The 26845-nt window shown below is 63.6% G+C and overlaps 1 protein-coding gene across 1 annotated transcript; it reads left to right on the top strand.

The window, feature by feature from the left end:
- The first annotated feature begins 7315 nt into the window (after positions 1–7315).
- On the top strand, positions 7316–19869 carry NGFR (nerve growth factor receptor). The gene is made up of 6 exons (XM_053999793.1): positions 7316–7384; positions 11296–11437; positions 15505–15864; positions 17759–18002; positions 18579–18739; positions 19447–19869. Exons 1-6 carry the CDS (start codon positions 7343–7345, stop codon positions 19746–19748), a joined length of 1251 nt encoding a protein of 416 aa, XP_053855768.1. The 5' UTR covers positions 7316–7342; the 3' UTR covers positions 19749–19869.
- The last annotated feature ends 6976 nt before the right edge of the window (positions 19870–26845 follow it).

Genomic DNA, 26845 nt, shown 5'->3' with positions numbered 1-26845 from the left:
GACTGCAAGGAGCCCGGAGCAGCTGGGTTCATAATGACGATTGATAAACGATTGATAAATGATTGATAAACGATTGATAAAATCAGCTCCGGCTCCTGCCCAGGGCAGGGCTGCCGCTCGCAGAGCACAGACCCAGCGCCCAAAACCTCCCCAGGGAGGGAGACCGTCCCCGGAGGAGCCCATCCAGCTCCTTCCCGGCCCCCTCCCCTCATCCCCGGCTGCTGAGGAGGATCCAACCCCCCCCAGGAGCGCCCCTGGGTGGGTCGGGATGCGCCCCGGGGAGCTCGGCACGGATCAAAGCCCCCAGCAGCTGGAATCGGGGAAATTCCAGCCCTGATTTCCAGGAAGGCTCCGGGTTTCTCCCCAGCAGGAGAGCAGCGATGGATGGCAGCAAAGAGAAGGTGGATGAGGCCGTGCGGGAAGGAGCACGCTCCGAAATTGGGTCAGCCGGCCAAGGCAGGGCCGGGCCGGCCGAGCCGCCCCGCAGCATCCCCGGCCCCGGGAGAGGGAGCCGCGGTCCCGGCGCGGCTGCGGAGCGGGTTGCAGATGGGCAGGGAAGGGAGACAGCCAGCGCTGCCGCTCGGGGCCATAAATTACCCTCCAGGTTTCCTAATGGGACCCTGATTTATCTCCTGCCTCTGTCTGGACTAATTGAGTTCATTCCGCTCGGTGATTCATGCCATGGAAATGGGTTCCAGGGAAAATGGGACCTCAAGCGGCTTCAGCAAATCCCCGGCGTTATCGGCCTGGGAGCCGTAATGCTTTTAGAACCGGCGCATGGCGAGGGCAGCAGCCCCCGGCCCATCCGTCACTGCCAGGGCGCGGCTCGGGTTTCACCGGGGCTGCCGCGTCCGGCCCGGCCCCGGCCGGGGCTGCCGGGAGGGCCCGGAGGGCGAAAGCGCGGCGGGAGCGACCCCCTGACCCCCCTGGGCTGGGGTGACCCCCGGAAGGGACCCCGGGTCTGTCCCGGAACATCCCGGGGAGGGGAGGGACAGGGGGAGGGAAAAGGCCCAGGAAAGCACAGGAGGGGAAACGGGGCTTGGATGGATGGATGGATCCATGGATAGAGGGATGGATGATGGATGGATGGATGGATGGATGGATGGATGATGGATGGATGGATGGATGGATGGATGGATGATGGATGGATGGATGGATGGATGGATGGTGGATGATGGATGGATGGATGGATCCATGGATCCATGGATGGATGGATGGATGGATGGATGGATGGATGGATGGATAGAGGGATGGATGATGGATGGATGGAGGGATGGATGGATGGGAGATGGATGGATGGATCCATGATGGATCCATGGATCCATGGATGGATGGATGATGGATGATGGATGGATGGATGGATGGATGGATGATGGATGGATGGATGGTGGATGATGGATGGATGGATGGATGATGGATGGATGGATGGATGGATGGATGGATGGATGGATGAATGGATGGATGATGGATGGATGGATGGATGGATGGATGATGGATGGATGGATGGATGGATGGATGGATGGGAGATGGATGGATGGATCCATGATGGATCCATGGATCCATGGATGGATGATGGATGATGGATAGATGGATCCATGACGGATCCATGGATGGATGGGTTGGTGCATTCCCCACGGGTGGGAGCAGGGATGAGCATCCCACACCTCAGCCAAAATCCTGCCCCAGGGTAGTGGGGCCCAGCCTGGCCCTGCCCAGCCCAGCCCAGATGGGAGAGGATCCCATGGGATTGGGAGAGGATCCCATGGGACTGACAGAGAATTCCATGGGGCCCAGCACGGGACCTCTCCAGGACCCCAGACCTCTGTGCACACCCTGAAGGGTCGCAGGGATCCATCTTCCCATAAATCCAGCCCTGGGATCCCTCTCTAAATCCCCCCAGGCAGCCCTGAGTGCCTCCAGGAGCTTCTCCCTGCTCCAGGCCCTCTCTCCCCGCTGGACCCGCTGCTCCCCTCGGCCGCTCTCCCTGTCACTGTCACGTCCTGGCCCTCATTAAATCCCTCCTACAAGCCAGGATAAAATTGCTTTTACCCAATTTCCTCCTGGCTGTTTGCTGGCTCGGAGAATTCCAGCGGGGCCGAGACAGCGCTGCCCATCCCAATCCGATTATCCCGGCCCGATCGATGCCTGACCTTTGGCAAACTCTCACCTGACTCCCACAGCGCCCGCCGTCCCCTCCCTCGGCTCTTCCCCGCGCCAATTCCCACCAAAGCTGCCCCGTCCCTCTGGGAAGGCGTTAATTAAAATGAAACAAATCGCGGGGTAATTGAGGTGGTGCAAGCGGTGGGGCCGGGAGGGCTGCGGGGGAGGGAGCTGCGGGAGCGGCCGCACGGATCCCCCTGGATGTGCAGGGACACGGGGCTGGGTCCGGGCACGCTCCCGGCTCCGCTCCCGCAGGTGCTCGCGGCTCATTTGCATAAGCAATGAAGGCAGCAATTAAGTTCCCTCATCATCTCGGCGGGCTGGGAAAAGAGCTCCCCCCTCCTGCGTCAGTCACTGCTGGGAAGAGGCTCTGGAGAGGCGAAATTCCCACCCGGAGGTGAAATTCCCACCCCCACTTCCACAGGGGAAACTGAGGCACGGCTGAGCGGGCAGCTGGAATTGCCGGCACAGCCACGGAGAATATCCCGGCCTGGAGTGGGCTGGGAGGAGCCCAAAAATCCACTGGATCTCCTCCGGGCTGCACAGTGGGATTAGAGGGTCGTTTTATGGCCCTTCCAGCGGGAATATTCAATCCTATTCTATTCTATTCTATTCTATTCTATTCTATTCTATTCATCTCTATTCTATTCTATTCATCTCTATGCTATTTACCTCTATTTTATTTCTAATTCATGTCTATTTTATTTCTATTTTTTTCCTAATTTATTTCTAATTTTTTTCTTTTTTTTTTTCCTAATTTATTTCTATTTTATTTTCTGTTTCATCTTTATTTCATTTCCATTCCATTCTATTCTTCCCTTCTGCCTTTATCTCATTCTACTCCAGCCGAGCACCGAGCCAATTAAAATAAATCCCCACCCCCAAAAACGAAAAACAAACGCGGCGAAAAGCGCAGCCCTGAGCCAAGGAAGATAAAAAAATCTCCTCTCGGCCGGCTCATCCCCACTGACACTCGTTTCCTCCCGGCAGCGGAATTCCTGATCCATCAGCAACAACCCCGGGATCGGTCGTTTCCCAAAGCCGGCGCGGGGAGAAGGAGCCGCGGGGGGATCGATGGATCATCGATAACGCCGCTGCTGGGCGTGGCCCCGGCCCTCATCCCTGCCCGTCCCCCATTCCCGGGATTTTCTCCCCGGGATTTTTGGAGCTGCCCGGGCCCTGGTTTCTCTCCGGGGTTTGTTTTTCCCAGCCCGGCTCGGCTTTCCCGGAGATTCCTCCAGGCCGGCCTTATAAGGGCCCGAGGATTCATCCCGAACCCCCCCCTGCTGCCGGCAGGGTGATGGATGGCGCTGGAAAACACGGGAAGAAAGGGAAAAAGGGAAGGGGGGAGGCCGGGAGCTGCCCGAGCGGGGGAGGGAGGGAGGGAGGGACTGCAGGCCTGGAAACCAGGGAGAGAAACCCAAAGCAGAGCGGGACACCCCGAGGGGAATGGGAGCCGCGTTCGGGGGAGTTTGGGGAGCCCTGGATCGCTCCTGCCCTGGGGCTTTTGGGGTGCTTGGAGCCCTGGGGTCACATCCCCCATCCCTGTAGGGGATATAGGATTATATTCCTATAATGTAGGAATATATTCCTATAATGCAGGAATAACAGCCCCATTTCCATGGGGGAATAACAGACCCCATCCCTACAGGAATAACAGCCCCATTTCCATGGGGGAATAACTGACCCCATCCCTACAGGAATAACAGCCCCATTTCCATGGAATAACTGGGCCCATTTCCAAGGGAATAACTGACCCCATCCCTATGGGAATAACAGCCCCATTTCCATGGAATAACTGGGCCCCATTTCCATGGGAATAACTGACTCCATCCCTGTAGGAATAACAGCCCCATTTCCATGGAATAACTGGGCCCCATTTCCATGGGGGAATAACTGACCCCATCCCTACAGGAGTAACTGGGCCCCAATTCCATGGCATAACTGGGCCCCATTCCCATGGGAATAACTGACCCCATCCCTACAGGAATAACAGCCCCATTTCCAAGGGAATAACTATAAGGGCCCCATCCCTATAGGAATAACAGCCCAAATTCCATGGGAATAACTGGAACCCATCCCTATGGGAATAACAGCCCCATTTCCATGGGAATAACTGACTCCATCCCTGTAGGAATAACAGCCCCATTTCCATGGGAATAACTAACTCCATCCCTGTAGGAATAACAGCCCCAGTTCCATGGGAATAACTGACTCCATCCCTGTAGGAATAACAGCCCCATTTCCATGGAATAACTGGGCCCCATTTCCATGGGGGAATAACTGACCCCATCTCCAAGGGAATAACTGACCCCATCCCTGTAGGAATAACAGCCCCATTTCCATGGAATAACCGAGCCCCATCCCTATAGGAATAACTGGGCCCCATTTCCATGGCATAACTGACCCCATTCCCATGGGAATAAATTCCGAGGTGTGTTATTAATCCATCCTCATTTCTATCTCGCCCCCACCGCGGGATCGGCTTTGTCGGGAAGGGAATTTCACCCCGGTTTGGAGTAAAAGCTGTAAAAACTTCTCAGGCCCCGAGTGTTTAACCCGGGCTCGTTCTGGGGGCTCTTTCGGAGCCCCCCGGGGTGGAGGGAGAGGGGAAACATCCCCTGGATCCCCGCTGGGAAATCTGGAGGAGCCCGAAGGGAGATGTCAGGGGGTGAAAACGCTGCGGGGCCGGGAGGGACTGCACGCGATGTTTCACCCAGCTCTAATTGGCCTTTCGCTAATTAGTCCTGCCCCTTTCCGGCACTCCCTCCAGCAGGGAAACCTCTCCATGCGTGACCCCCTCAGCCCGAGGGGAGCTCGGGAGCCGCCAGGAAAACCCGTGGAAGGTTTTTATTGTGGTTAAAAGCGGGGCCGAGCCCTCCCTGAGCTGCTCTCACAGCACAGACCCGGCCCTGGCACCGCCCGGCCGTGCCCTGCTGGCACCGGCAGCATCACCGGGAGCCGATTTTGGGTCCCCCCGATGGCCACGAGGCTTTTTGGGACAGTGACCAGCCCCACCCCAGAGCCAGTGGCAGGTGGGTGAATTTTTGGGCGACCTTAGGGGTTGCAACGCTCCGAGAGTTCCATTCCCCCCCTCAAAAAAAAAAAAAACCAAAAACCCAGAACCTTTGGGTTTAATTCCGGGAGGTGACACCAGACCTTCAAGAGGTTCTTTGTCACCTCACGGAGCCGGGAAAGGGCCACAGCTGTTTTGGGGACGGGAAAAAGGAGGCGAGTGTGAGTCAGTGAAGAATTCCGCGCGTCCTTTCTCCAAAGGAGCCGCTGGGGTGGGAGCGGGAATTTTCCCCTCAGCCCGGCGCGGATGGAGCCCGGCTGGGCGGGACGGGCTCTTCCAGGGCCGCGGTTTTTCCCGGGATGGTTCCCAGGCTGGCACCGGGACACGGTGGTGGCAGGGACGGGGCTCGGGGACCGCGGGCCACGAGCTCGGTGTCGCCAGCACGGGGGGGAGGAGGAGGAGGAGGAGGAGGAGGGGGAGGAGGGATTTATCCAAGGGCCCGAGGAAAACATCTGGATTTGCCACTTGCTGCGGTAAATTAATTGCGGGATCCCGCGGCTGCTCCCTGCTGTGCCAGCCCTGCCTCGCGTCTGCTCCCGGCAATGTCCCCAGGGCTGGTGTCCCTTTGTCCCCTGCAGCCGGAGGAAGCCGGGTCACCCCATCCCGTCCCGCTGGGGCTGCGGCGTCATCGGTGATCCCGTGAAAAAACCCTTAAAACGCTGGGATTATGGCTGGCATCCCAATCTTGGGTGGGCACCCCCACCCCTGGGTGGGCATCTCAACCCCCGGGTGGGCATCTCAACCCCCGGGTGGGCATCCCAGCCCCCGGGTGGGCATCCCAGCCCCCGGGCACCTCCCGGCCCGTTCCCACCTGGCCCCAGCGTGGCTTTTTTGGCTGCGAACGCTTCTCCATGTGGCTCGCAGATGTTCCGCCCGTGACGAGAACAAACGGCAGCTTTGGCTCGGCTTTAATCCCACGGAAAAGCTGCGAGAGAGGGAATTCCGTGAAGCCCTTGCCGGGCTGAGCCAGCGGGAGCAGCCGGCCCCGAGCACCTCGGAGGCTCCAGAATTGGCTTTTCCAGAGGAAATCCAGCGGAGCGGCGCTTTCCCGCCGTGACCCGCGGGATTTTGGGGATCCGGTGGCTGCAGGGCTGGGAACTGCTGGATTTTGGGAGCCCCAAGAGCACCTGCAAGAGCCCGGAGCGGGGAGGAAACACCTGGAGCTGGACGCGCGCGAGGCCAAACCCGCTGTGCCGTGGCCACCGTGGCCACAGGAGCCACGCCGGGGCAGTGACGGCGAGTCGGGGCCGCTCCCGGTGGCACCAGTGACCCCGTGCCATTGTTGGTGCCCGGGGCTGACGCAGCGCTGCGGGACGGGCAAGGAGCCCTGGCATTTCCAGCTGCCGGCGCTGTGGGATCGGGGAGGGCAGGAGGCCAGGCAGAGTCACCCTGGAGCGCCAGGACAAAGGAGGGTGGCACGCGGGGACCTTTCAGGGACCACGGGGCGCCCAGATGGGATTTCTTTGCTGTGGAGGGCAGAAATACAAAGATTTAATTCAGCCCCCGCCGCGTGTCCCCCTCTGGGCGCCTCTGGGTGTCACCCGCAGGGCTGGGACGGGCCTGGGGTGCCCAGGGTGTCCCATCCCCAGCCCGGGGGTGTTGTCCCTTGTCCCCTGCAGCCGGGGCAAGTCTGGTCACCCCATCCCACCCCACGGGGCTGCGATGGCGTCGGTGACGCCACCCCGGGGACGGCGCCGCTGGGGACACGGCGGGCGCGGGGACAGACAGACGGACGCGGGAGAGGAGGGGATGCAGAGGGGGCTGAAGGACGGACAGACGGCACAGGAGGAAAAAGCGATGGATGGGCTGAAGAGCTCCGGCTGGGCTCGGAGCGAGCGCACCCCAAAAGCGCTTCGTGGGCGGGCGGCGGGGCCCGGGGGGGGCCCGGGGGGGGCCCGGGCTTTGTGTGGCGGCGGCGGAGGGTGCGGGCTCGGCCGCTCCGTGATGCTCCGGGGGCGGGGAGGAGGAGGAGGAGGAGGAGGGGGAGGAGGGGGAGGGACTTGCAGCCCTTTTCTGGCCGCCGCCGCGGCGGAGAGCGGCAGAGCGAGGGCAGCCCGGCCGCGCTCCGGCTTTCGGGGGTGTCACCGGCCCCGCTCCCCCCGCGCCATGGCCGGGCTCCTGCCGCTGCTGCTGCTCCTGCTGCCGGCGGTGAGTGCGGGGAGCAGCGCCCGGGGGAGCCCCGAGAGCCCCGGCGGGGAGGGGATGCAGCGTCCCGGGGGCACCGGGAGCGTCCCCGGAGGCACCGGGGGATGGAGAGTTCCCCGAGGCACCGGGCGGGGGTGGGATGGAGGGGCCCGGAGGCTTCACCCGGGCGTGTTCGGAGGGTCCCGGGGGCCCCGGGATGGGAGCCCCGCAGGTGAGGGGCAGGGGACAGCACAGGCAGGAGTGGGGTCCCCGCCGTGCGGGGCTGGAGGGTCCCGGGGGCACCGGAGAGCCCCGGGAGGGGGGGGGGGGGCGGGCAGAGCTCTTTGGGGTGCGGAGGGAGGGGGCGTGGGGAGCTGGGTGGGGATGGGGGTCCCGCAGCCCCTCCGGTGCCGCTGCCCCGAGCTCTGCCGCTGCAAAGAGTGACGGAGCCCCAGCCCGGGGGGAGCGGGGGCAGAACCCCCCCAGCGCCTTCATCACCTGCCCCCCACGCACCCCCCGCAACCTCTCCCAGACTTTCCCGGCTCCCAGCTGCCCCGGAGCCTTTTCCTCCCGGCTGAGCCCTCGCCGTGTGCCCCAGACAAAAAACTTCAGGGCACGGGCAGGGGGGGGCCAGCAGACAGGGGAGTGCCCGGAGTGGGGCCGGGGGGGTCCAAGCCCGCAGCTGGGGAAGGAACGGGGCATTTTTGGGGGCAGGATTTGCCGGGGGTCCCAGGGGGGCCGTCAGGCAGCCGGACACCCCTCGGGCAGGATATTAAAGGCGGAGTTCAGCCGCTCCGTGCAGGGGCTGAGGAGCGGAGCGGGGCTGGCACCGCCGTGCCGGGGGGGGGGGGGGGTCCTTCCCCCCACACCCCCCACGGGATCGGGATGGCCAAACTGCCCCGGGATCGCTGGCACAGCGGGCGGGGGGCAGGAGGGCCCGGAGCTGTGCCAGCCAGATGGATCCCAACCATTCCCCCCAGGGCATCGCCCTCTCGCCCCTCCCCGGCTGCGATTTGGGGCTGTGATGTCCCCAAATCGCCACTTCCCTGCTCCGGGGTCACCTCGGGGGGCTGGTTCTGCCCTCCGGGACTGCACCTGCGGGGCTGGGAGTGTCCCCGGGGGGGACAACAGGGACCCCGGCTGCGCCCCCCCAGCTGTGCCCACACCCCGGCACCCCCTCAGCCCCCCGCACCCCGGCCCGCCCCGCTCGCTGCTCGGTACCTGCGCTGCTCGGCCCGGGAGCGGCAGAGCCCCCCAGGACCGGCCGGAGCCGCAGCGCTCGGACGCGGCTTCCCGAGCTGCCCAAACTTCGGGAATCGCTGGGAGCCGGGATTTGGCCTCTCCCAGACGCGGTGCTCGGCCAAGAGAGGCAGAGCGCGCCCGCCGGGCTCGGATCTCGCAGCCGGGCTCGGATCTCGCAGCCGGGCTCGTCTCCAGCTGGAGCATCCCCTGCCTGGTGCCGGGAGCTCCGCGGTGCCAGGGCTCCGAAATCCCGCTCGGAGCGGCTCTGTCCTCACCCAGCAGCGCCTGCTCGGGCTCCAACCCGCCCCGGCACGGCTCCAAAAAGCAATTAAGAGCTTCCAGAGGTGTCGCCTGCGCCCTCCGCCCGCGGCCGGGCCGGGCCAGCTGTCAGGATGCTTTATGGCGTTAATACCCGCGGCTTTGTCACCGGGAGCCGCGCTAACAACGCGCGCATTTCCGCGGCCTAACGCGGACCAGGTGCCCCTTCCCAGCCTCGGGGGGGGCTCGGCGCCCCCAGCCCCGAAGGGAAAGCCCCGGAGCGAGGGGGGCCCGCGGCACCTGGAGCGGGGAATTGCATTTTGCGCAGCGTTCGGGGAGCGTGGGCGGGGGAGCCGGCGGGGGGTGGCAGCGGCCCCGCGGCGAGGGGACAGGTGGCCCGAGAGCGGATCCGGGTGGCCCGGCCAGGCCCGTCCCACGCGGGGCCGCTCGCAGCTGCCCGCGGCGTGGGGGAGCTGGAACGGAAGATCTGGGATCGTGGGGGGGAAGATCTGGGATCTCTGGGTGCTCTGGGATTGGGGGATGCTCTGGGATCTCTGGAAGCTTTGGGATTGAGGGAAGCTCTGGGATCAGGGGAAGCTCTGGGATCTCTGGAAGCTCTGGGATCTCTGGAAGCTCTGGGATCTCTGGAAGCTTTGGGATTGAGGGAAGCTCTGGGATCAGGGGAAGCTCTGGGATCTCTGGAAGCTCTGGGATCATGGGAAGCTCTGGGATCGTGGGAAGCTCTAGGATCTCTGGAAGCTCTAGGATCTCTGGAAGCTCTGGGATCATGGGAAGCTCTGGGATCATGATGCTCTGGGATCTCTGGAAGCTCTGGGATCACGGGATGCTCTGGATGCCCCCGTGGCCAGCCTGTCACTAGCCACAGCCAGGCACGCCCGGCCGCCCCCAGCCCCATTCCCGGCCTCTGGAAGTGCTTCCCGGGGAGAGGCCGGACCCTGCCCGAGTGGAGCAGCGGGATGAGCTGTGGCCAGCTTGGCCCCAAAACCCCAAATGTGCCCCCACGAGGGGCGCGTGGCCTCGCCCCAAACCCCCTCCCAGGGGACATCTGGGGGTGCTGGGAGGATTCCCGATATTCCAACCCCTCCTGCCCACCTGGAGCGGGAAAAGGGTCTGGGAAACGGTTCTGGGAAAAGGTTCTGGGAAAAGGATCTGGAAAAAGGGCTTGGGAAAAAGGGTCTGGAAAAAGGGCTTGGGAAAAAGGGTCTGGAAAAAGGGCTTGGGAAAATGTTCTGGAAAAAGGGCTTGGGCAAAAGGGTCTGGAAAAAGGGCCTGGGAAAATGTTCTGGGAAAAGGGTCTGGAAAAAGAGCCTGGGAAAAAGGGCCTGGAAAAAAGGCTTGGAAAAAGGGTCTGGAAAAAGGATCTGGGAAAAGGGTCTGGAAAAAGGGTCTGGAAAAAGAGCCTGGGAAAAAGGTCTGGAAAAAGGGTCTGGAAAAAGGGTCTGGAAAAAGAGCCTGGGAAAAAGGTCTGGAAAAAGGGTCTGGAAAAAGGGGCTGCCAGGGCGGGCTGGCGGAGCCGCGGCGGGGAGGGGGAGCGGCCGCCTCGCAGCGCAGGGTAATTGGAGCACTTTGTCATTCAGCTGCCTGGAATTGGCGCTCCATTGTCTCGGCCCCGCCGGATGCGGCGTGCGGAGCTCCGAGCGCCGCACCGAGCGCGGGGACGCGGCCAAGGCGCTGACGAGGCCGCCAGATGCTCCCCCGAGCCTCTCCCCCCCACCCCCCCCCCCCCGCCCCTTCCCCAAAATCAGCCGTGGGTGGGTGGCAAAGGGACGGAGCGGCCCCGGGGCTGCGAGCAGAGGGAGCAGGGGGAGGGCTGGGACCTGCGGGACGCGGCTCCCGCACCCCCCGTCTGGCCAGGAGGGGTTTTGGGGAGCAGCTCGCCCCTCCCCGGGCTGCAGAGGGCCCCTGGGGGTGGCCCGTGGGATGTTCGTGGCTTTCGGGGGTGGTGACAGGTTGTACCAGCGGGGACAGCACGCAGGGAGGTCACCGAAGCTCCTGCTGCCCCCCTCAGTTCCTCATTTCCGTCTCATTTCTGGTGCCCGGGGGTTTCGGGGGGCAGAGGTGCCACCCAGGCTCTCCAGACCCTCCACCGAGGCAGGAATTTCTCCTCTCCTCTCCCATTCCTCAGGCTGGGAAGGGCTGAGCCCCCCGGGACGGCGCAGCGCCCTCAGGGGAGGCGGCTGAGGGAGGGACAAGGACAAACTGAGGCCACAGCACCCCAAAACACCCCTGGGGCTCCCTCCAGCCGCAGAACTCGGCAGGGCCTTCCCCTGAGGAGTGAATTTTGCCTGGAAAAGCGCTTTTCCCTCCCAAACCCGCCTGTAGCACGAGTGGGGTGTCCCCAGAGCAGGCCCTGCGCTGGCTGTCACATCCCCCGGGGTGACAGGAGTGACCCCCGGGCTCTGCTCTCCCGCCAGGGCCCCGCCGGCGCCTCCAAGGACGATTGTTTCTCCAAGCTGTTCACGGCCAGCGGGGAGTGCTGCCGGGTCTGCAACGTGGGCGAGGGCGTGGTGCAGCCCTGCGGGGTCAACCAGACCGTCTGCGAGCCCTGCCTGGACAGTGAGTACCCCCAGCCGCCGGGACAGGCCGCGGGCTCTCCCCGAGCATCCCTCGTTCCCTCCTGGAAGCGTCGCGGCATTCCCGCGTCACCCCTCTGCTGAGCCAGGTGGGGCTCGGGCCGGGTTCCGGGGAAAGGATTGGTTAAAACGGGAGATTCTTCCCCCAGAATGGGAGTTTGGGGCACGGGGAGGGGCTCAGCCCCACAGCGGGGTCTGGGCAGCGCTCACAAGCCCGGGGTGGGGTTTGGGATGGTGCCGTGCACGGGAGGATCCTGGGGATTGGGATATTCCCGGGTTCCCTGCTCTGGCACCAGCCCCCGCCCTGGGGATCATTCCCAGCCCTGTCCCCGCTCTCCTTCTCACCTGCTGGCCCAACATTTATCCCCAAAAAAACCCCCAGCCCACCCCGGCTGACCTCAGATCCACCCCCAGCCTCGTCTCCCGTTTATTTTATTTATTTTTATTTCCAACCCCGCAAAGGCCACAAAAATCGCAGCAAAACTGAGGAGGGAGAGGCAAACCCCGGCAGGGAGGGAGGGAGGGGCAGGCGCCGGGAGCGCCCTGCCCTCGGCAGGCAGCGCCGGGAGCCCTCCGGGGCTGGAGGACGGGGATCTGCTGGGGATCTGCTGGGGATCTGCCAGGGATCTGCCGGGGATCTGCCAGGGATCTGCTGGGGATCTGCCAGGGATCTGCCAGGGATCTGCTGGGGATCTGCTGGGGATCTGCTGGGGATCTGCCAGGGATCTGCTGGGGATCCGCCAGGGATCTGCTGGGGATCTGCCAGGGATCTGCCGGTTATCTGCTGGGGATCTGCTGGTTATCTGCTGGTTATCTGCTGGGGATCTGCCGGGGATCTGCTGGGGGTCTGCTGGGGATCTGCCAGGGATCTGCCGGTTATCTGCTGGTTATCTGCTGGGGATCTGCTGGGGATCTGCTGCTTATCTGCTGGGGATCTGCCGGGGATCTGCTGGGGATCTGCCAGTTATCTGCCGGTTATCTGCCGGTTATCTGCTGGGGATCTGCCAGGGATCTGCTGGTTATCTGGTGGTTATCTGCCGGTTATCTGCTGGGGATCTGCCGGGGATCTGCAGGGGATCTGCCAGGGATCTGCCGGGGATCTGCCGGGGATCTGCCAGGGATCTGCCGGGAACAGCGGTGCCAGCCCGGCCCGGGCGGCCCCAGGGAGGCGATGGGAGAGGGGGAAGGGCCGGCGCGGGGCTGGGAGGGAGCGGACAGGAGGCAGAGGAGGCTGGAGGAGCCGAGCAGGGACAGAGCAGAGCCAGGGCAGGGCTAAAAATACCTCAGAGTCCTGAGAAATCGATGGACGGCGCTGCCTCCCTGCGCCCGGCCGGGAAACGGGGCTGGATCCCTCCTGGCTGAGGGCATGGATCCCAGTGAGGGATGGATCCCAGCGAGGGATGGATCCCAGCGAGGGATGGATCCCAGTGAGGGATGGATCTCACCAAGGGATGGATCCCAGTGAGGAATGGATCCCAGTGAGGGACAGACCCCAGTGAGGGATGGATCCCAGTGAGGGATGGATCCCAGTGAGGGACGGATCCCAGTGAGGGATGGATCCCAGTGAGGGACAGATCCCAGTGAGGGATGGATCCCAGTGAGGGATGGATCCCAGTGAGGGATGGATCCCACCAAGGGAAAAACCTCCTTTCCACCCTCAGCTCTTCCCTGAGAGGGATTTTGGGGTGTGGAGGGAAGGAAACCTGCAAACACCGCAGCCGTCCCTTGCTGGGATGGGGACAGGACCCCTGCGGCCCTGGATCCCCCCCGGACCCCCCCGGATCTCCCCGGATCTCCCCAGATCCTGCTGCCGCGGGCCGGGCAGGTGGAGGCAGCCCCGTTCCTGGCACAGCCTGCGCCCCAGGAATGCGGGCACGGCCCAGGGCCGAGGGTCCCCACCTGCACCCCGGGCTGCCTCCTCCGAGCACTCCCTTGGACGCGTTCCCGACCCGCGGGGGAAATCGTTCCGGAAAAAATCTGCTGCAACCAAAGCCCGGCCCCCGCCAAAGCCCGGGGGGGCTGCCAGAAACCACCCCAAAAGGGGGGGGAGTTGCTCTAATTCCCCCTTTTCCCCCCCATTCCAGCCCTCCCCGGTGCCCGGGTGCTGCCTCATGATTTATTTATCCCTCGCAGCCTCCGGGGGAGGGAGGGATGGGGTCGAGGGGCCCGTTTGAATCTGGGCTGTAATTGCTCAGCTCAGATACCTTCGGCTGCCACTGCAAATGTGCCCACTCAGCCGAAAGCCTTTCCTGGCCACTTCCCCGCTCTAATGGCGCCCATCAATAATTCAGGATAATGCGAGGGATGAGCCCAGGTTAATGGGAGCCGCGTGTGCCGCCCCGGGGCTGCTCCGGCGCTGCTCGCCCGGCCGGGCACGGGGCAGGGGCTGCTCGGCCACCGCGGGGCTGGCGGCGGCGGGGACAGCGTGCCCAGGGCAGCCGTGGCTGGCCCGTCCCCGGGAGTGTCCGAGGACGGGCTTGGGAGCAGCCTGGGATAGCGGGAGGTGTCCCTGTGCAGGGACTGGGTGGGGTTTAAGGTCCCTCCTGACCCAAACTATTCCAGGATTTTGGGATTACGCATCCCCTGCAGATGCAGCGAAAGCCTCAGGGGAGGCTCAGGACACGCAGGGTGAGGGAAGGTGCTGGGGATAGGAAAGATCCGCTGCCGAGGCTGGGATGGGACCGCCGGTTCCCGGGGGTTTGGGGCGCCCCATCCCCCTCTGGAGCAGCCCGAAATTCCTGTCCCAAACCGCTCGGTGTCCCCAGGGAAGCTGCTGGGAGCAGGAATCCATTCCCAGCACCATCCCTGGGGCTGACCGGGGGTCGGCACGAGGCCCAGCAGCGCAGGGATCGCGGCCGGGCTCCCCGGCCCCTTCTCCATCCCTGCGGCTGGAATTTCCCCGGGACGGGGCCGGGGCTCCGGTGGGATCGCCGGGAGCGGCCGGCGCGGGGGCAGCAGCAGCTGCGTCCTCCAGGACGGGCTCCGCTCCCTCTTCCGGGGCTAAAAATATCCCCGAACTCCTCCGGGAGCGGGCACAGCGAGGCGCGGGGATTGATTTCCCCGGCAGGATGAAACCGGAGCGCGGGAGCCGCGGGGTCAGGCAGAGTCAGCGGTTCGGCGATGTCACCGCATCGCTCCGCCAGCCGGGGACACGCGGCCGGGCAGGGGGCGCGGGGGACCCCCGGGAGGATGCGGAGGAGAAAGTGACGGGATGTGAGGAGCGGGGATGCCCGGAGGGACCGTCGGGAGGTCGGAAATGGGAATAAAATCAGGAATTAGCGGCGGGACGTGAGCAGAGAGCGCGGGGATGGGCAGCGCAGCCAGGCTGGACCCCCGCGGAGCTGGGAATTGAGGCGGGAATGGGATGAGGAGGCGGGAATGGGGATGATGTTAATGGGAAAGGCAGCCTGGAAGGATGCTCCAAAGTGGGAATTGCTGCGGGAATGGGGAAGGTGTGAATGGGCTGAAGAGCCTGGAAGGTGCTCGGAGCTGGGAATTGTGGTGGGAATGGTTCAGGTGTCAATGGGAAAGGGAACCTGGAAGGATGCTCCAAAGTGGGAATTGCTGGGGAATGGGGAAGGTGTGAATGGGCCTGGGAGATGCCGGAGCTGGGAATTGCTGGGGGATGGGGAAAGCGTTAATGGGAGCAGGGACCTTTGGTGGATGCTCAGAGCCGGGAATCCAGGCGGGAATGGGGAGCAGAGCCTGGAAGGGGCTCAGAGCTGGGAATTGTGGTGGGAATGGTGTAGGTGTCAATGGGAAAGGGAACCTGGAAGGATGCTTCAAAGTGGGAGTTGCTGGGGAATGGGGAAGGTGTGAATGGGAATCTGAGCCTGAAAGGATGCTCCAAAGTGGGAATTGCTGGGGAATGGGGAAGGTGCGAATGGGCCTGGGAGATGTGGAGCTGGGAATTTCTGTGGGAATGCAGAAAGTGTTAACAGGTCTGGGGGGGGCCGCAGAGGGGGAACCCCTCTCCCCCTGACCCCAGAGGGAAACGCTGGGATGGGAAGCGGGGATTTGATCCCAACCAGCACCTCCCGGCCCCCGCAGGTGTCACCTTCTCGGACACGGCGAGCGCCACGGAGCCGTGCAAGCCGTGCACGCAGTGCGAGGGGCTGCAGAGCATGTCGGCGCCCTGCGTCGAGACCGACGACGCCGTGTGCCGCTGCGCCTACGGCTACTTCCAGGACGCGGCCAGCGGGAGCTGCCGCGAGTGCCGCGTCTGCGAGGTGGGCTTCGGCCTCATGTTCCCCTGCAAGGACTCGCAGGACACGGTGTGCGAGGAGTGTCCCGAGGGCACCTTCTCCAGCGAGGCCAACTTCGTGGACCCCTGCCTGCCCTGCACCACGTGCGAGGAGAACGAGGTGCTGGTGCGGGAGTGCACGCCCGTGGCGGATGCGGAGTGCCGGGGTAAGGGCCGAGCGCGGTGTCGCTGTGTCATTGTCGCGGCTCTGCCGCCGCCGCAGGGACACTCCCGGTGGGGCTGCCGAGGCGCGGCTCGGCCTGGCTTTGGGCAGCGGCGCTGGGGTCTGGCGGTGCTGGGCGAGAGAAAGGAGCTGGGGCTTCCCGCCTGTCCCCGTCGGTGTCCCAAGCGCAGCTCCAGCCCCGCGGGGAAGGGTGAAGGGGGGAAACGGGGCAGAGCAAAAGTCAGAGCTGCGCCGAGCTCCTGGAGGAAGCGGGGCTGCTCCAGAGGGGCTGCTCCAGAGGGGCTTCTCCAGAGGGGCTGCTCCATCCAGAGCTGCTCCAGAGGGGCTGCTCCAGAGGGGCTGATTCAGAGGGGCTGCTCCATCCAGAGCTGCTCCAGAGGGGCTGCTCCAGAGGGGCTGATTCAGAGGGGCTGCTCCATCCAGAGCTGCTCCAGCGGGGCTGATCCAGAGGGGCTGCTCCAGAGGGGCTGATTCAGAGGGGCTGCTTCATCCAGGGCTGATCCAGAGGGGCTGCTCCATCCAGAGCTGCTCCATCCAGAGCTGCTCCAGCGGGGCTGATCCAGCGTGGCTGCTCCATCCAGGGCTGCTCCATCCAGGGCTGCTCCATCCAGAGCTGCTCCAGAGGGGCTTCTCCAGAGGGGCTGCTCCAGAAGGGCTGATCCAGCGTGGCTGCTCCATCCAGGGCTGTTCCAGAGGGGCTGCTCCATCCAGGGCTGCTCCGCCGGGGCTCCTCGGCAGGGCCAGCGGCGATCCTCGGGCAGGAGCGGCGTCACTGCCTGCCCCGAGCGCGGCGGGGAGAAAAGCGCTTTGTGCCGGCCGCCGCCGGGCCGGGCAGCGGGGCAGCTCCCGCGGAAGGGTCGAGTAAATGGAGCCACAAGTCAAGGACACAGGGCCGGCTTTGTCCGCGGCGGGCTCGGGAGCGGCTCCCAAAGGGCAGCGGGGGCCGGGACACGGCAGGGCAGGATGCCACCAACCCCCACCAACCCCCCCTGCCACAGCGCTGCGGCCTCGGGGCCGGCGGGGCCGAATTCCAGCCTGGCACAATCCCAGCCCAGCGCTGATCCCAGTTTGGTACCATCCCAGCCCGGCGCTGATCCCAGTTTGGTACAACCCCAGCCCAGCGCTGATCCCAGTTTGGTACAACCCCAGCCCGGCGCTGATCCCAGTTTGGTACCATCCCAGCCCGGCGCTGATCCCAGGGGGCTGGCAGAGGGGTGGCAGGGCGAGGTCCCAGCTCCTGCCGTGATTCCCGACTCATTCTCACTCCGGGATGGGCTGGGGGATGTGGCCGGCCCTGGCACCGGGGAGAGGCCCGGAGAGGGCACAGGGAATTCGGGATGGGATGGGATGGGATGGGATGGGATGGGATGGGATGGGATGGAATGGGGCACCCACGCGTTTCCCTGGGGCAAGACCAGACGGATCCGGTGCTCCTGGGACACGCCCGGGTGTGGCAGGAGCGGGGTCACTCCCGGACGGAGCCGGCAGGGGCCGGGAAAGGGGCAAATCCAGGCCCTGGCGCCGCAGGGGCGGCTCCGTGCGGGGTGTGGGGCACCTGGGCTGCCTCAGCCCGCTCCTGGCGTGGATTTGGGGCGGAGGGGGAGCAGCTGGGGCAGCTCCGCTGGATTTGGGGGCCGGCAGCAGGAGCTGTGCCCCAAGGGAGCTGTGCTGGGACAGTGCTGACAAAGCCACGGCCACCTCCAGCCACCCCCGGGGCAGGGGACAGCTGTGGCTTGTCCTGGAGACAAGCCAGGCCAAGCCTGGGGACAAGGGGATGTGGCAGGGCTGTCACCTCCGCCATCCCCACAGCCTCGGGAGGAGATCCCTGCGGAAATGCCCGTCCTGATCCCGATTTCCCTTCCCCTCCACCCTGGCAGGACTCCACCCTCGCTGGACAACGCACGCCCCGGCCCTGGGGACCTCTGAGAGCCCCGAGCCGGCCACCAGGGAGCCGCTGAGCACCGAGGGGGTGGCCAGCACCGCGGCGGACACGGCCACCACCGTCATGGGCAGCTCGCAGCCCGTGGTGACCCACGGCACCAGTGACAACCTCATCCCCGTCTACTGCTCCATCCTGGCCGCCGTGGTGGTGGGGCTGGTGGCCTACATCGCCTTCAAGAGGTACCGGGCCACGGCCAGGGACGGGGATTTGGGGAGGGGGGAACAGTGGGACCCCCGCTCCAGATGTCCCACAGCCACAGCTGCCACCACCGAGGGCACCAGGCTGGGCGGATTTCCAAAATTGTGTCAGGGGTGAGGTGGCTGAGGGGTGAGGGGTGGCAGCAGGGTGGGGGACCCACTGCGCCCCTGTCCCTGTCCCTGTCCTTGTCCCTGTCCTTGTCCCCTGTCCTGTCCCTGTTCCTATCCCTGTTCCTGTCCCTGTCCTTGTCCCCTGTCCTGTCCTGTCCTTGTCCCTGTCCTTGTCCCCTGTCCTGTCCCTGTTCCTGTGCCTGTTCCTGTCCCTGTCCTTGTCCCAGTCCTTGTCCTTGTCCTTGTCCCCTGTTCCTGTCCTTCTCCTTGTCCCTGTCCTTGTTCCTATCCTTGTCCCTGTCCCTGTCCCTGTCCCTGTCCCTGTCCTGGCACCAAGACAGAAACCAGAAACTGGGCCAAACCCCAGGGGAGGTGACAAACCCCAGGGGAGGTGACAAACCCCCGGCAGCCCCTGGGGACGTCACCTGCGTGTCCCTGTGGCCGCAGGTGGAACAGCTGCAAGCAGAACAAGCAAGGGGCCAACAACCGCCCGGTGAACCAGACGCCGTCCCCCGAGGGGGAGAAGCTGCACAGCGACAGCGGCATCTCCGTGGACAGCCAGAGCCTGCACGACCAGCAGCCCCCCGGGCAGGGCACCCAGGGGCCAGGTGGGACCCGCTGGCACAGCCGGGGTGGGCAGGGGCCGGGCAGGGACACGCGGGACGGGTGGGGACATCCCAGGGATGGGGGGGGGGACAATCTGGGGTGGGCAGGGACATCTGGGATGGACAGGGAGGATGGACAGGGACACCAGGGATGGGCAGGGACAATTTGGGATGGGCAGGGAAACCCTGGGGATGGAGAGGAGGGATGGGCAGGAACACCTGGGATGGGTAGGGACAATTTGGGATAGACAGGGACACCCAGGGATGGACAGGGACACCCAGGGAATGGACAGGGACACCCAGGGATGGACAGGGAGGATGGACAGGGACACCTGGGATGGGCAGGGACAATTTGGGATGGACAGGGACACCCCAGGCTGGATAGGGAGGATGGACAGGGACACCTGGGATGGGCAGGGACACCCAGGGATGGACAGGAACACCCTGGGGATGCACAGGAAGGAAAGACAGGGACACCCAGGGATGCACAGGAACACCAGGGATGGACAGGAACACCCAGGGATGGACAGGAACACCGGGAATGGACAGGAACACCAGGGATGGACAGGAACACCAGGGATGGACAGGAACACCAGGGATGGACAGGAACACCGGGAATGGACAGGAAGGACGGACAGGCACACCCGGGAAGGGCAGGGGGACGGGCACGCCCCCCGGGATGGGTTTCAGGCCGTTTTCCCCCCTCGCAGCGCCCAAGGCGGACGGGAGCCTGTACTCGGCGCTGCCGGCCAGCAAGCAGGAGGAGGTGGAGAAGCTGCTGGGCAGCTCGGCCGAGGACACGTGGCGGCAGCTGGCCGGCGAGCTGGGCTACAAGGAGGACCTGATCGACTCCTTCACGCGCGAGGAGTCGCCGGCCCGCGCCCTCCTGGCGCACTGGGCGTGCCGCGAGTCGGCCACGCTGGACGCGCTGCTGGCCGCCCTGCGCAGGGTCCAGCGCGGCGACATCGCCGACAGCCTGGCCAGCGAGTCCACGGCCACCTCCCCCGTCTGAAGGGCGGCCCGGGGGGGCTCCCCCCGCCCCCTCTGCGCTCCGGCGGGGAGGCAGCGGGGTCGCTCCCGGTGCCGGTACCGCCCCCTCCCCGCGCCGACCCCGCCCGGCAGCCCCTGACGGTGTCGTGGTGGGGGGGGGGGCTCAGCCCCACCCCGATCCCAAATCCCGGCTGCGGCCGGAGCGTTCCCAGCCCCGGGAGGCTGCGGGATGGACGGACAGACGGACAGATGGACACGGCGGTGACCACCGTGCTCTCAGCCCTCTTCTCTCCCCCGTCCCAGCCCCTTCTCCCTGGGGCTCCTCTTCCTCCTGCCCCGCCCCGTTCCCCTCCGGCGCCTCCAAATCCGGCTGCTTTCCCCCAAAAGCGGGGGAAGGGCGGGGCTGGAGCGCCCCGGAGCCGCTGGTCCGGGATTTGGGGGCTCTGAGGGGCTGGGGGAGGGGGCCCGGCTTCCTACACTGTGAATTTTGGGGTGCGGCCTCCCCGCAGCTCCGCGGGGCTTTGGGGGGAGCAGCCGGGACCGGCCCGGACACCGAGGAGCGGATTTTGGGGTGCCACGACCCCCCCGTGGGGGCTGCAGGGGACACCGAGGGGACACAGAGGGGACACCGAGCGTCCCACGGGGACACTGAGGGTGGAGAGCGCTGACCGAGCGCCTGCCCCGGTGCGGGGACACGCCCGGGCTCCGCTCCTCCCTCCCGCCCTGTCCCCGCTGTCCCCGAGCTGCAGGGACCGGCCCGAGGCCACCCTGCCACCGTTGCACTGTCCCCGCTGTCCCCACCCTGCTTGAAAGGGCTCCCGCTGTGCCAGCACTGTGAAGGGCGGCTCGGAAATGTCCCCGCGGGTCCCCCGTGGGTGACCCTGCCACCTCCCCGGGGAGGGGACATCGCTCAAGGCCATCTGGGGGGGTTCGGCCTCCGCTGGGCGAGCTGGGGTGTGGCCCGGACTGGGGAGTGTCCCCTGGGCTGTCACCAAGCTCCTGGCAATGTCCCCTGAGCTGTCACCAGTCTGGGGAGTGTCCCCTGAGCTGCCACCAGGCTCCCAGCGATGTCCCCTAAGTGGCCACCAACCTGGGGAATGTCCCCTGAGTGGCCACCAGGCCAGGGAGTGTCCCCTGGGCTGTCACCAAGCTCCCGGCGATGTTCTCTGAGCTGTCACCGGGCTCCTGGGGAGTGTCCCCTGAGCAGCTCTGGGCTGGGGATGTCCCCTGGGCTGTCACCAAGCTCCTGGGGATGTCCCCTGAGCTGTCACCGTGTCCCCTGGGCTGTCACCGTGCTCCCGGCGATGTCCCCAGAGCTGTCACCAGGCTGCCAAGTGATGTCCCCAGCGCTCTGCCCGGAGCAGCCCGAGGTGGCCGCGCTGCCAGGTGAGCCGGGCGAGGCCCCGGAATTTCATCCCGAAATTCCTCCCCGAAGGCAGAGCGGGATTTTCCCGGCCCTCCCGGAGGAGAGACTTGTAAATAGGAACTGTGCTCCGTGTGCCCCGCCTTGGGGACAGCCCTGTCCCCTCCCCACTTCCAGGTGGGAATTCCCATCCCAGCCCTTCGGTCCCGCCTCATTTCTGGCCTTAAAGACTCCCCAAAATCCCGCGGCAGGGCTGGGATGCTCCCGGGACAGGGACCGGAGCTGCCCCCGTGGGATTCCAGATCCCCCAAATGTTCTGGAAGTTTCCCTCCCTGCTGCGCTCCGGTGATGGAGAAGCTCGGGATGGGGTTTGGGGATTCCAGCCGAGAGGAAGAGCCACGCCCGGCTGGGAGTGCTGCAGATCCCAAACTGCTCCCAACACCCAAATCCAGGGAAATTTGCCCCAGATTTACAGCCCCACTCACAGCAGGGGCTGGAAACTCCCAGCTCCTGCCAGGCCGAGCCACACGATGGGGTGGATTTGGGGTGGATTTGGGATGGATTTGGGGTGGATTTGGGAGGGATTTGGGGTGGATTTTGGATTATTTTGGCATGACTTCGGGATGGATTTGGGATGAATTTTGGATGGATTTTGGATTAATTTGGCATGACTTCGGGATGGATTCGGCATGAATTGGGGATGAATTTGGCATGAATTTGGGATGGATTCGGGATGAATTTGGCATGAATTTGGGATGGATTCGGGATGAATTTTGGATGGATTTTGGATTAATTTGGCATGACTTCGGGATGGATTTGGCATGAATTGGGGATGGATTTGGCATGAATTTGGGATGGATTCGGGATGAATTTTGGATGGATTTGGGATGAATTCCATCGCTGGCCACCTTCAGGTGGTTCCCACTGCTCTGGGTTTTTTGGAAAAGCGACTCCAGCACAAACTGAGGGTGCCTGGGAGGAGGTGCCCGGATCCAAACCGAATTTCCTGGGCGAGCCAGCCCGGCCCAGCCGCTCCCGCTGGGAATTCTTTTCCTCAGGACAGCTCTGCCTCACTCTCAGGTTTTCATTGCCATGGGAAAGGGATTTCAGCACCCGCAATCCCAAAAAATCAGATTTTCAGGGCCGAGGGAACGGGGACAAACTCAGCATCCAAAGAGGAGCCGGGGGCTGCCTCAAACATGGAAATAAAATTCCAAAAAAACCACCAAAAAAAACCCCAAAAAACCCAAAACCCCAAACCCAGGAGGGAAACCCAAGCCAAAGTCAGAGCTCGTTTCGTGTTGTACCAACCCCGTGTGTTCCTCCACCCCCCACTCTGTAATTCCAGGGCCGATTTCGTAGGAAGTAGAAGGATTTTGGGGGGGTTTTGGGGGGGTTTGGGGGCAGCATGAGCCGGGGGGGATGCACGGGGGAGGCCCGGGGGGTGGAATTTGTCCGTGTGTATCCTTGGGATGCCAATAAAGAGCATCGTTGTCGTTGTCCCGCTCGCTTCTTCCTGCTCTCCCAAAAAAAAACTGGGAATCCAGCGTGGGGAAAAGCTCTCGACGCCTTCCTGATGGGATTTTCCCCCTTCCCATTCCAATTCCCGTTCCCATTTCCATTCCCATCCCCGTTCCCATTTCCATTCCTGTTCCCGTTCCCATTTCCCATTCTGATCCCAAATCCCTGAATTCCCAGAGCAGGAAAAGCAGGAAACAAGGAGGGCTTCGTGTGTGGGATCAGGGACAACAGCCAGATTTATGGGGAGAGAGGAAAAAAAAGGGAAAATTCGGAATAAGGTCTGGAAGGGAGCCTGATGGGCTGTGGGAAATCCCTGGAAATGCTCCTTCCCCCTTTTTATGGGAGTCTGGGGAGGGCCAGAGCTGCTTAATCCCACATCTGCTGCCAGGGGGGCGACAGGGACAGATCCCTGCTGGATCCACCGGGAAAAATCCCAAACCCCTCCCCAGCCCCAGGCCCTGGGAAAACGCAGCAATCGCTGGGAAAAAAAAAAAAAAAAAAACAAAAACAAAAACAACCAAAAAAACCGGGGGGAAATTTCCAAATTTAACTCCACGGAGGCGCTTTTCACTCACCCCCCACCTCGGGGGGAGCCGGGGGCTTCCCTTGGAGCGGGACGGAGCTGGGAAAGGAAATCTGGGAAAGGAAAACCGGGAAGGGAAAGTTGAACTTCCCGGAGAGCAGCGGCTCCCGGCCCAGCTGCAGCTGAAATCCCAAATCTCCCCGGAATTTCCTCCCGTCCCCCGCGGCTGCCTCCGGGATCTGCCCCCAAAACCTTCCAGGTTTCCCCGCAGGTTTCTCCCAGCTGCTCACCCCGGATTTTGGGGCGCAGCGCCCGCGGGGAGAGGGAGTTTGGAGACGTTCCCGATCCCAGCGGGATCCCCGGGAGGGATTGGCCCCCCTCCCCCGATCCCCCCGATCCCCCCGGGCAAAATCTGCCTCCCAGATGGAGCCGCATTCCCAAATAATGGGAAGCAGTTGGAGCAAAGGGCGCTGGTTCATCCCCCCAGGCCGAGCTGGAGCCAAGGATTTTCCAAAATATCCCGCGGGAGGCGCATCCCGGGCACGCGGGACCCCCTTTAACCCTTCCAGGACCCTCGGGAGAGCCGGGAATGGCCCCCCGGCCCCCCCAGGCCGAGCGCTGCCCCCGCTGGAAAGGGATTTGATTCCAATTTCCTCCTTGAATCCCCCCCCGGCGCGGGGGTCCCGACCCTGGCACCGCCTCCCGCTCCCATTCCCGATCCCGGCCCCTTCCCAGTCCCGGCTGGGAGCGACCGGGCCCGGCCCAGGTCTGGGGGGATTTGGGATGCAGAGGGATTTGGGGTCCAGAGGGATTTGGGGTCCAGAGGGATTTAGGATGCAGAGGGATTTGCAGTCCAGAGGCATTTGGGGTCTGGAGGGATTTGGGATTCGGAGGGATTTGGGATCCGGAGGGATTTTGGGTCCAGAGGGATTTGGGATCTGGAAGGATTTGGTATCCAAAGGCATTTGGGATCTGGAGGGATTTGGAATACAGAGGGATTTGGGATCCAGAGGGATCTGGGATCCAGAGGGATTTGGGTTCTGGAAGGATTTGGGATCCAGAGGGATCTGGGATCCAGAGGGATCTGGAGGGATCTGGGATCCAGAGGGATTCACCCTGCTTTGCTTCCCCAAGCCGCCCTTTGGGGTGTGAGGGGTGCAACTCCAGGGAATTCCTTTGGGATGTCCCGGCTGCGCCCCCGGGGGAGCCCGGGGCCGGTAAATCCCGGTGAGCTCCTCTGCTGAGCCCTTCCCTTCCTGCAGCCCCCTGGAAAAGGCGGATTTTCCCAGGAAAAATTCCCTCCTCCGGCTTCCCCCACACCTCCCACGCTCAGGGAGAGCCGCTTGAGCTCGGGAAGCACCTGGCAGGGCCGGGATGGAGGGAGGGATTTGGGAATTCCGGGACTGGGACCCCTTTTCCTTTGGGAAGGGGCCGCACCCCCCAGTTCCCTGGAATGGGATCCCTGGAATGGGATCCCCAGGGATCTGCAGAGGGACGGCGCCACCCTGGCTGGGTTTGTGTGGGAATCAGAGCTCAGGACGGGATTTTGTGGGAATTCCGAGCCTGGAAGGAGCTGGGAGGGCTTTTCCTGCCCCGGCGGGATTTGTGCCGGAAGGAAGGAAAAATCCCGGAGCTTTTCGGCAGGAAAAATATCCCAGCTGAGGATGAGGGAAAAGCTGCTGGGTTTTAGCGCTCCATAAATCCCCCCCAGCCCGGGATCATCCCGGGAAATCATCACCTCCTCCCAAACAAAGCCCAGCACCGGCACGAGGGGAAACCTTATCCCGATTTCCCTCCCCGCTTCCCCCCCGGCGGGAGGTTTGGGGGAATATTCCCAGAATTGGAGTTTCCAGCAGCTGACACTTCCCTGCTTTCTGTCAGCTGCGGAGTCTCGGATTCCCAGGGAAAGGAAGAGACAAAGGAATTACGGCTCCCTAAAAACGGCCCTGCCCCGAGGAGATCTGGGGTGAAATGGAAACCCGGCATCCTGTTTGCCAAAAAAATCCGGGAGAGGGGGAGAGGCGGGAGCCGGAGCAGCTCCCGAGCCTCCCTGGGCTCGGATCCCGGCTTTCCTGGGGAGAGGAGAGGGAAAACCGGGAGCAGGGAGGGGAAGCGGGGATGAAGGGGCTGGGAGCAGGGAAAGCTCGTGCTTTGGGGTGCTCCCCTTTCCCCCATTCCCTGGGGATCCCGTCCTGGCCCCATTCCCGGCTCAGCTTCCCGGGAATGTCCCCGGAGCCCCTGGAACGGAGCCTGTCCCAGCTCCCCTGGAGGGAATTTTCCCCTTTCCCCGCTCCCCGGGGCGATAATTGGCTCTGGATTGATTGGAGCCGTTTCCTGGAAATGCCTCGGGGATAAATTCTCCGGGATCGATGGATGCCCGGGAATTCTGCTGCCCTCAGCAGGACCTGGAGCAGCCCCGTCATGAATCCCTAATTCCTGCCAATTAACCCTGCCCGACTTTCTGGGCCGGTCACGGGGATTAATCCCGGATTTGGGGTGCCAGTGGGATTCGGGGTTCCCCCTTCCACCCCGAACCCTTCCATGATCCCGCCGTAACCCGGAGGAGACTCCGGCGGCTCCGGCGGCTCCTGGGGAAGGTTCCAGAGCCTCTGCTCCGTCCATCTGCCCTTCCCTGCTGGGCTGGGGCGGATATCGCCTTCCCCGCAGGCAGAATTCCCAGCCCGGGGGCGGGAATGGATGGGAAAGGCAGCTGGACACAGCCCCGGCCGCGCTGGAGGTCCTGGAAGGAGCCCGAGGAGGAGGAGGAGGAGGAGGAGGAGGAGCAGATCCCTCTGCCAGGACATGGAGATCCCAGCCAGCCCTGGAATCTGGGAAAGAGTTCAGCTCCATCCCAGCTCCATCCCAGTTCATCCCAGTTCATCCCAGTTCATCCCAATTCATCCCAGCTCCATCCCAATTCATCCCAGTTCATCCCAATTCATGCCAGCTCCATCCCAGCTCCATCCCAGTTCATCCCAATTCATCTCAGTTCATCCCAGTTCATCCCAGTTCATCCCAGTTCATCCCAATTCATCCCAGTTCATCCCAGTTCATGCCAGCTCCATCCCAGTTCATCCCAATTCATCCCAGTTCATCCCAGCTCATCCCAATTCATCCCAGTTCATCCCAGTTCATGCCAGCTCCATCCCAGCTCCATCCCAGCTCCATCCCAGTTCATCCCAGTTCATCCCAGTTCATCCCAGTTCATGCCAGTTCCATTCCAGCTCCATCCCTGTTCATCTCAATTCATGCCAGCTCCTTCCCAGTTCATCCCAGTTCCTCCCAGTTCATCCCAGCTCATCCCAGTTCATGCCAGCTCCATCCCAGTTCATCCCAGTTCATCCCAGTTCATCCCAGTTCATCCCAGCTCATCCCAGTTCATCCCAGCTCCATCCCAATTCATCTCAGTTCATCCCAGTTCATCCCAATTCATCCCAGTTCATCCCAGTTCATCCCAGCTCCGTCCCAGTTCATCCCAGTTCATCCCAGCTCCATCCCAGCTCATCCCAGCTCCACCCAGGAGCATCCCTGGGATGAGGCTCTGCAGCCCCGCAGGTCCCAAAAACACCCCAAAAAAAAATCCTAAAACATCCCAGAACATCCCAAAACATCTCAGAACGTCCCAAAAACATCCCAGAACATCCCAAAAACATCCTAAAACATCCCAGAACATCTTAAAACATCCCAGAATGACCCAAAAACATCCTAAAAC

This window comes from Vidua macroura, chromosome 27, assembly GCF_024509145.1.
Source record: "Vidua macroura isolate BioBank_ID:100142 chromosome 27, ASM2450914v1, whole genome shotgun sequence".
Taxonomy (NCBI): Eukaryota; Metazoa; Chordata; class Aves; order Passeriformes; family Viduidae; genus Vidua; species Vidua macroura.
The sequence above is the reverse complement of the archived record's forward strand: the minus strand, read 5'-3'. Positions and strand labels throughout refer to the sequence as shown.

Coding starts and splice junctions, on each gene's coding strand:
- NGFR (XM_053999793.1), top strand. CDS start 7,343: ATGGCCGGGCTCCTGCCGCTGCTGCTGCTCCTGCTGCCGGCG. Junction 7,385..11,295: donor TGCTGCTCCTGCTGCCGGCG/GTGAGTGCGGGG, acceptor CTCTCCCGCCAG/GGCCCCGCCGGCGCCTCCAA. Junction 18,740..19,446: donor GCAGGGCACCCAGGGGCCAG/GTGGGACCCGCT, acceptor CCCCCCTCGCAG/CGCCCAAGGCGGACGGGAGC.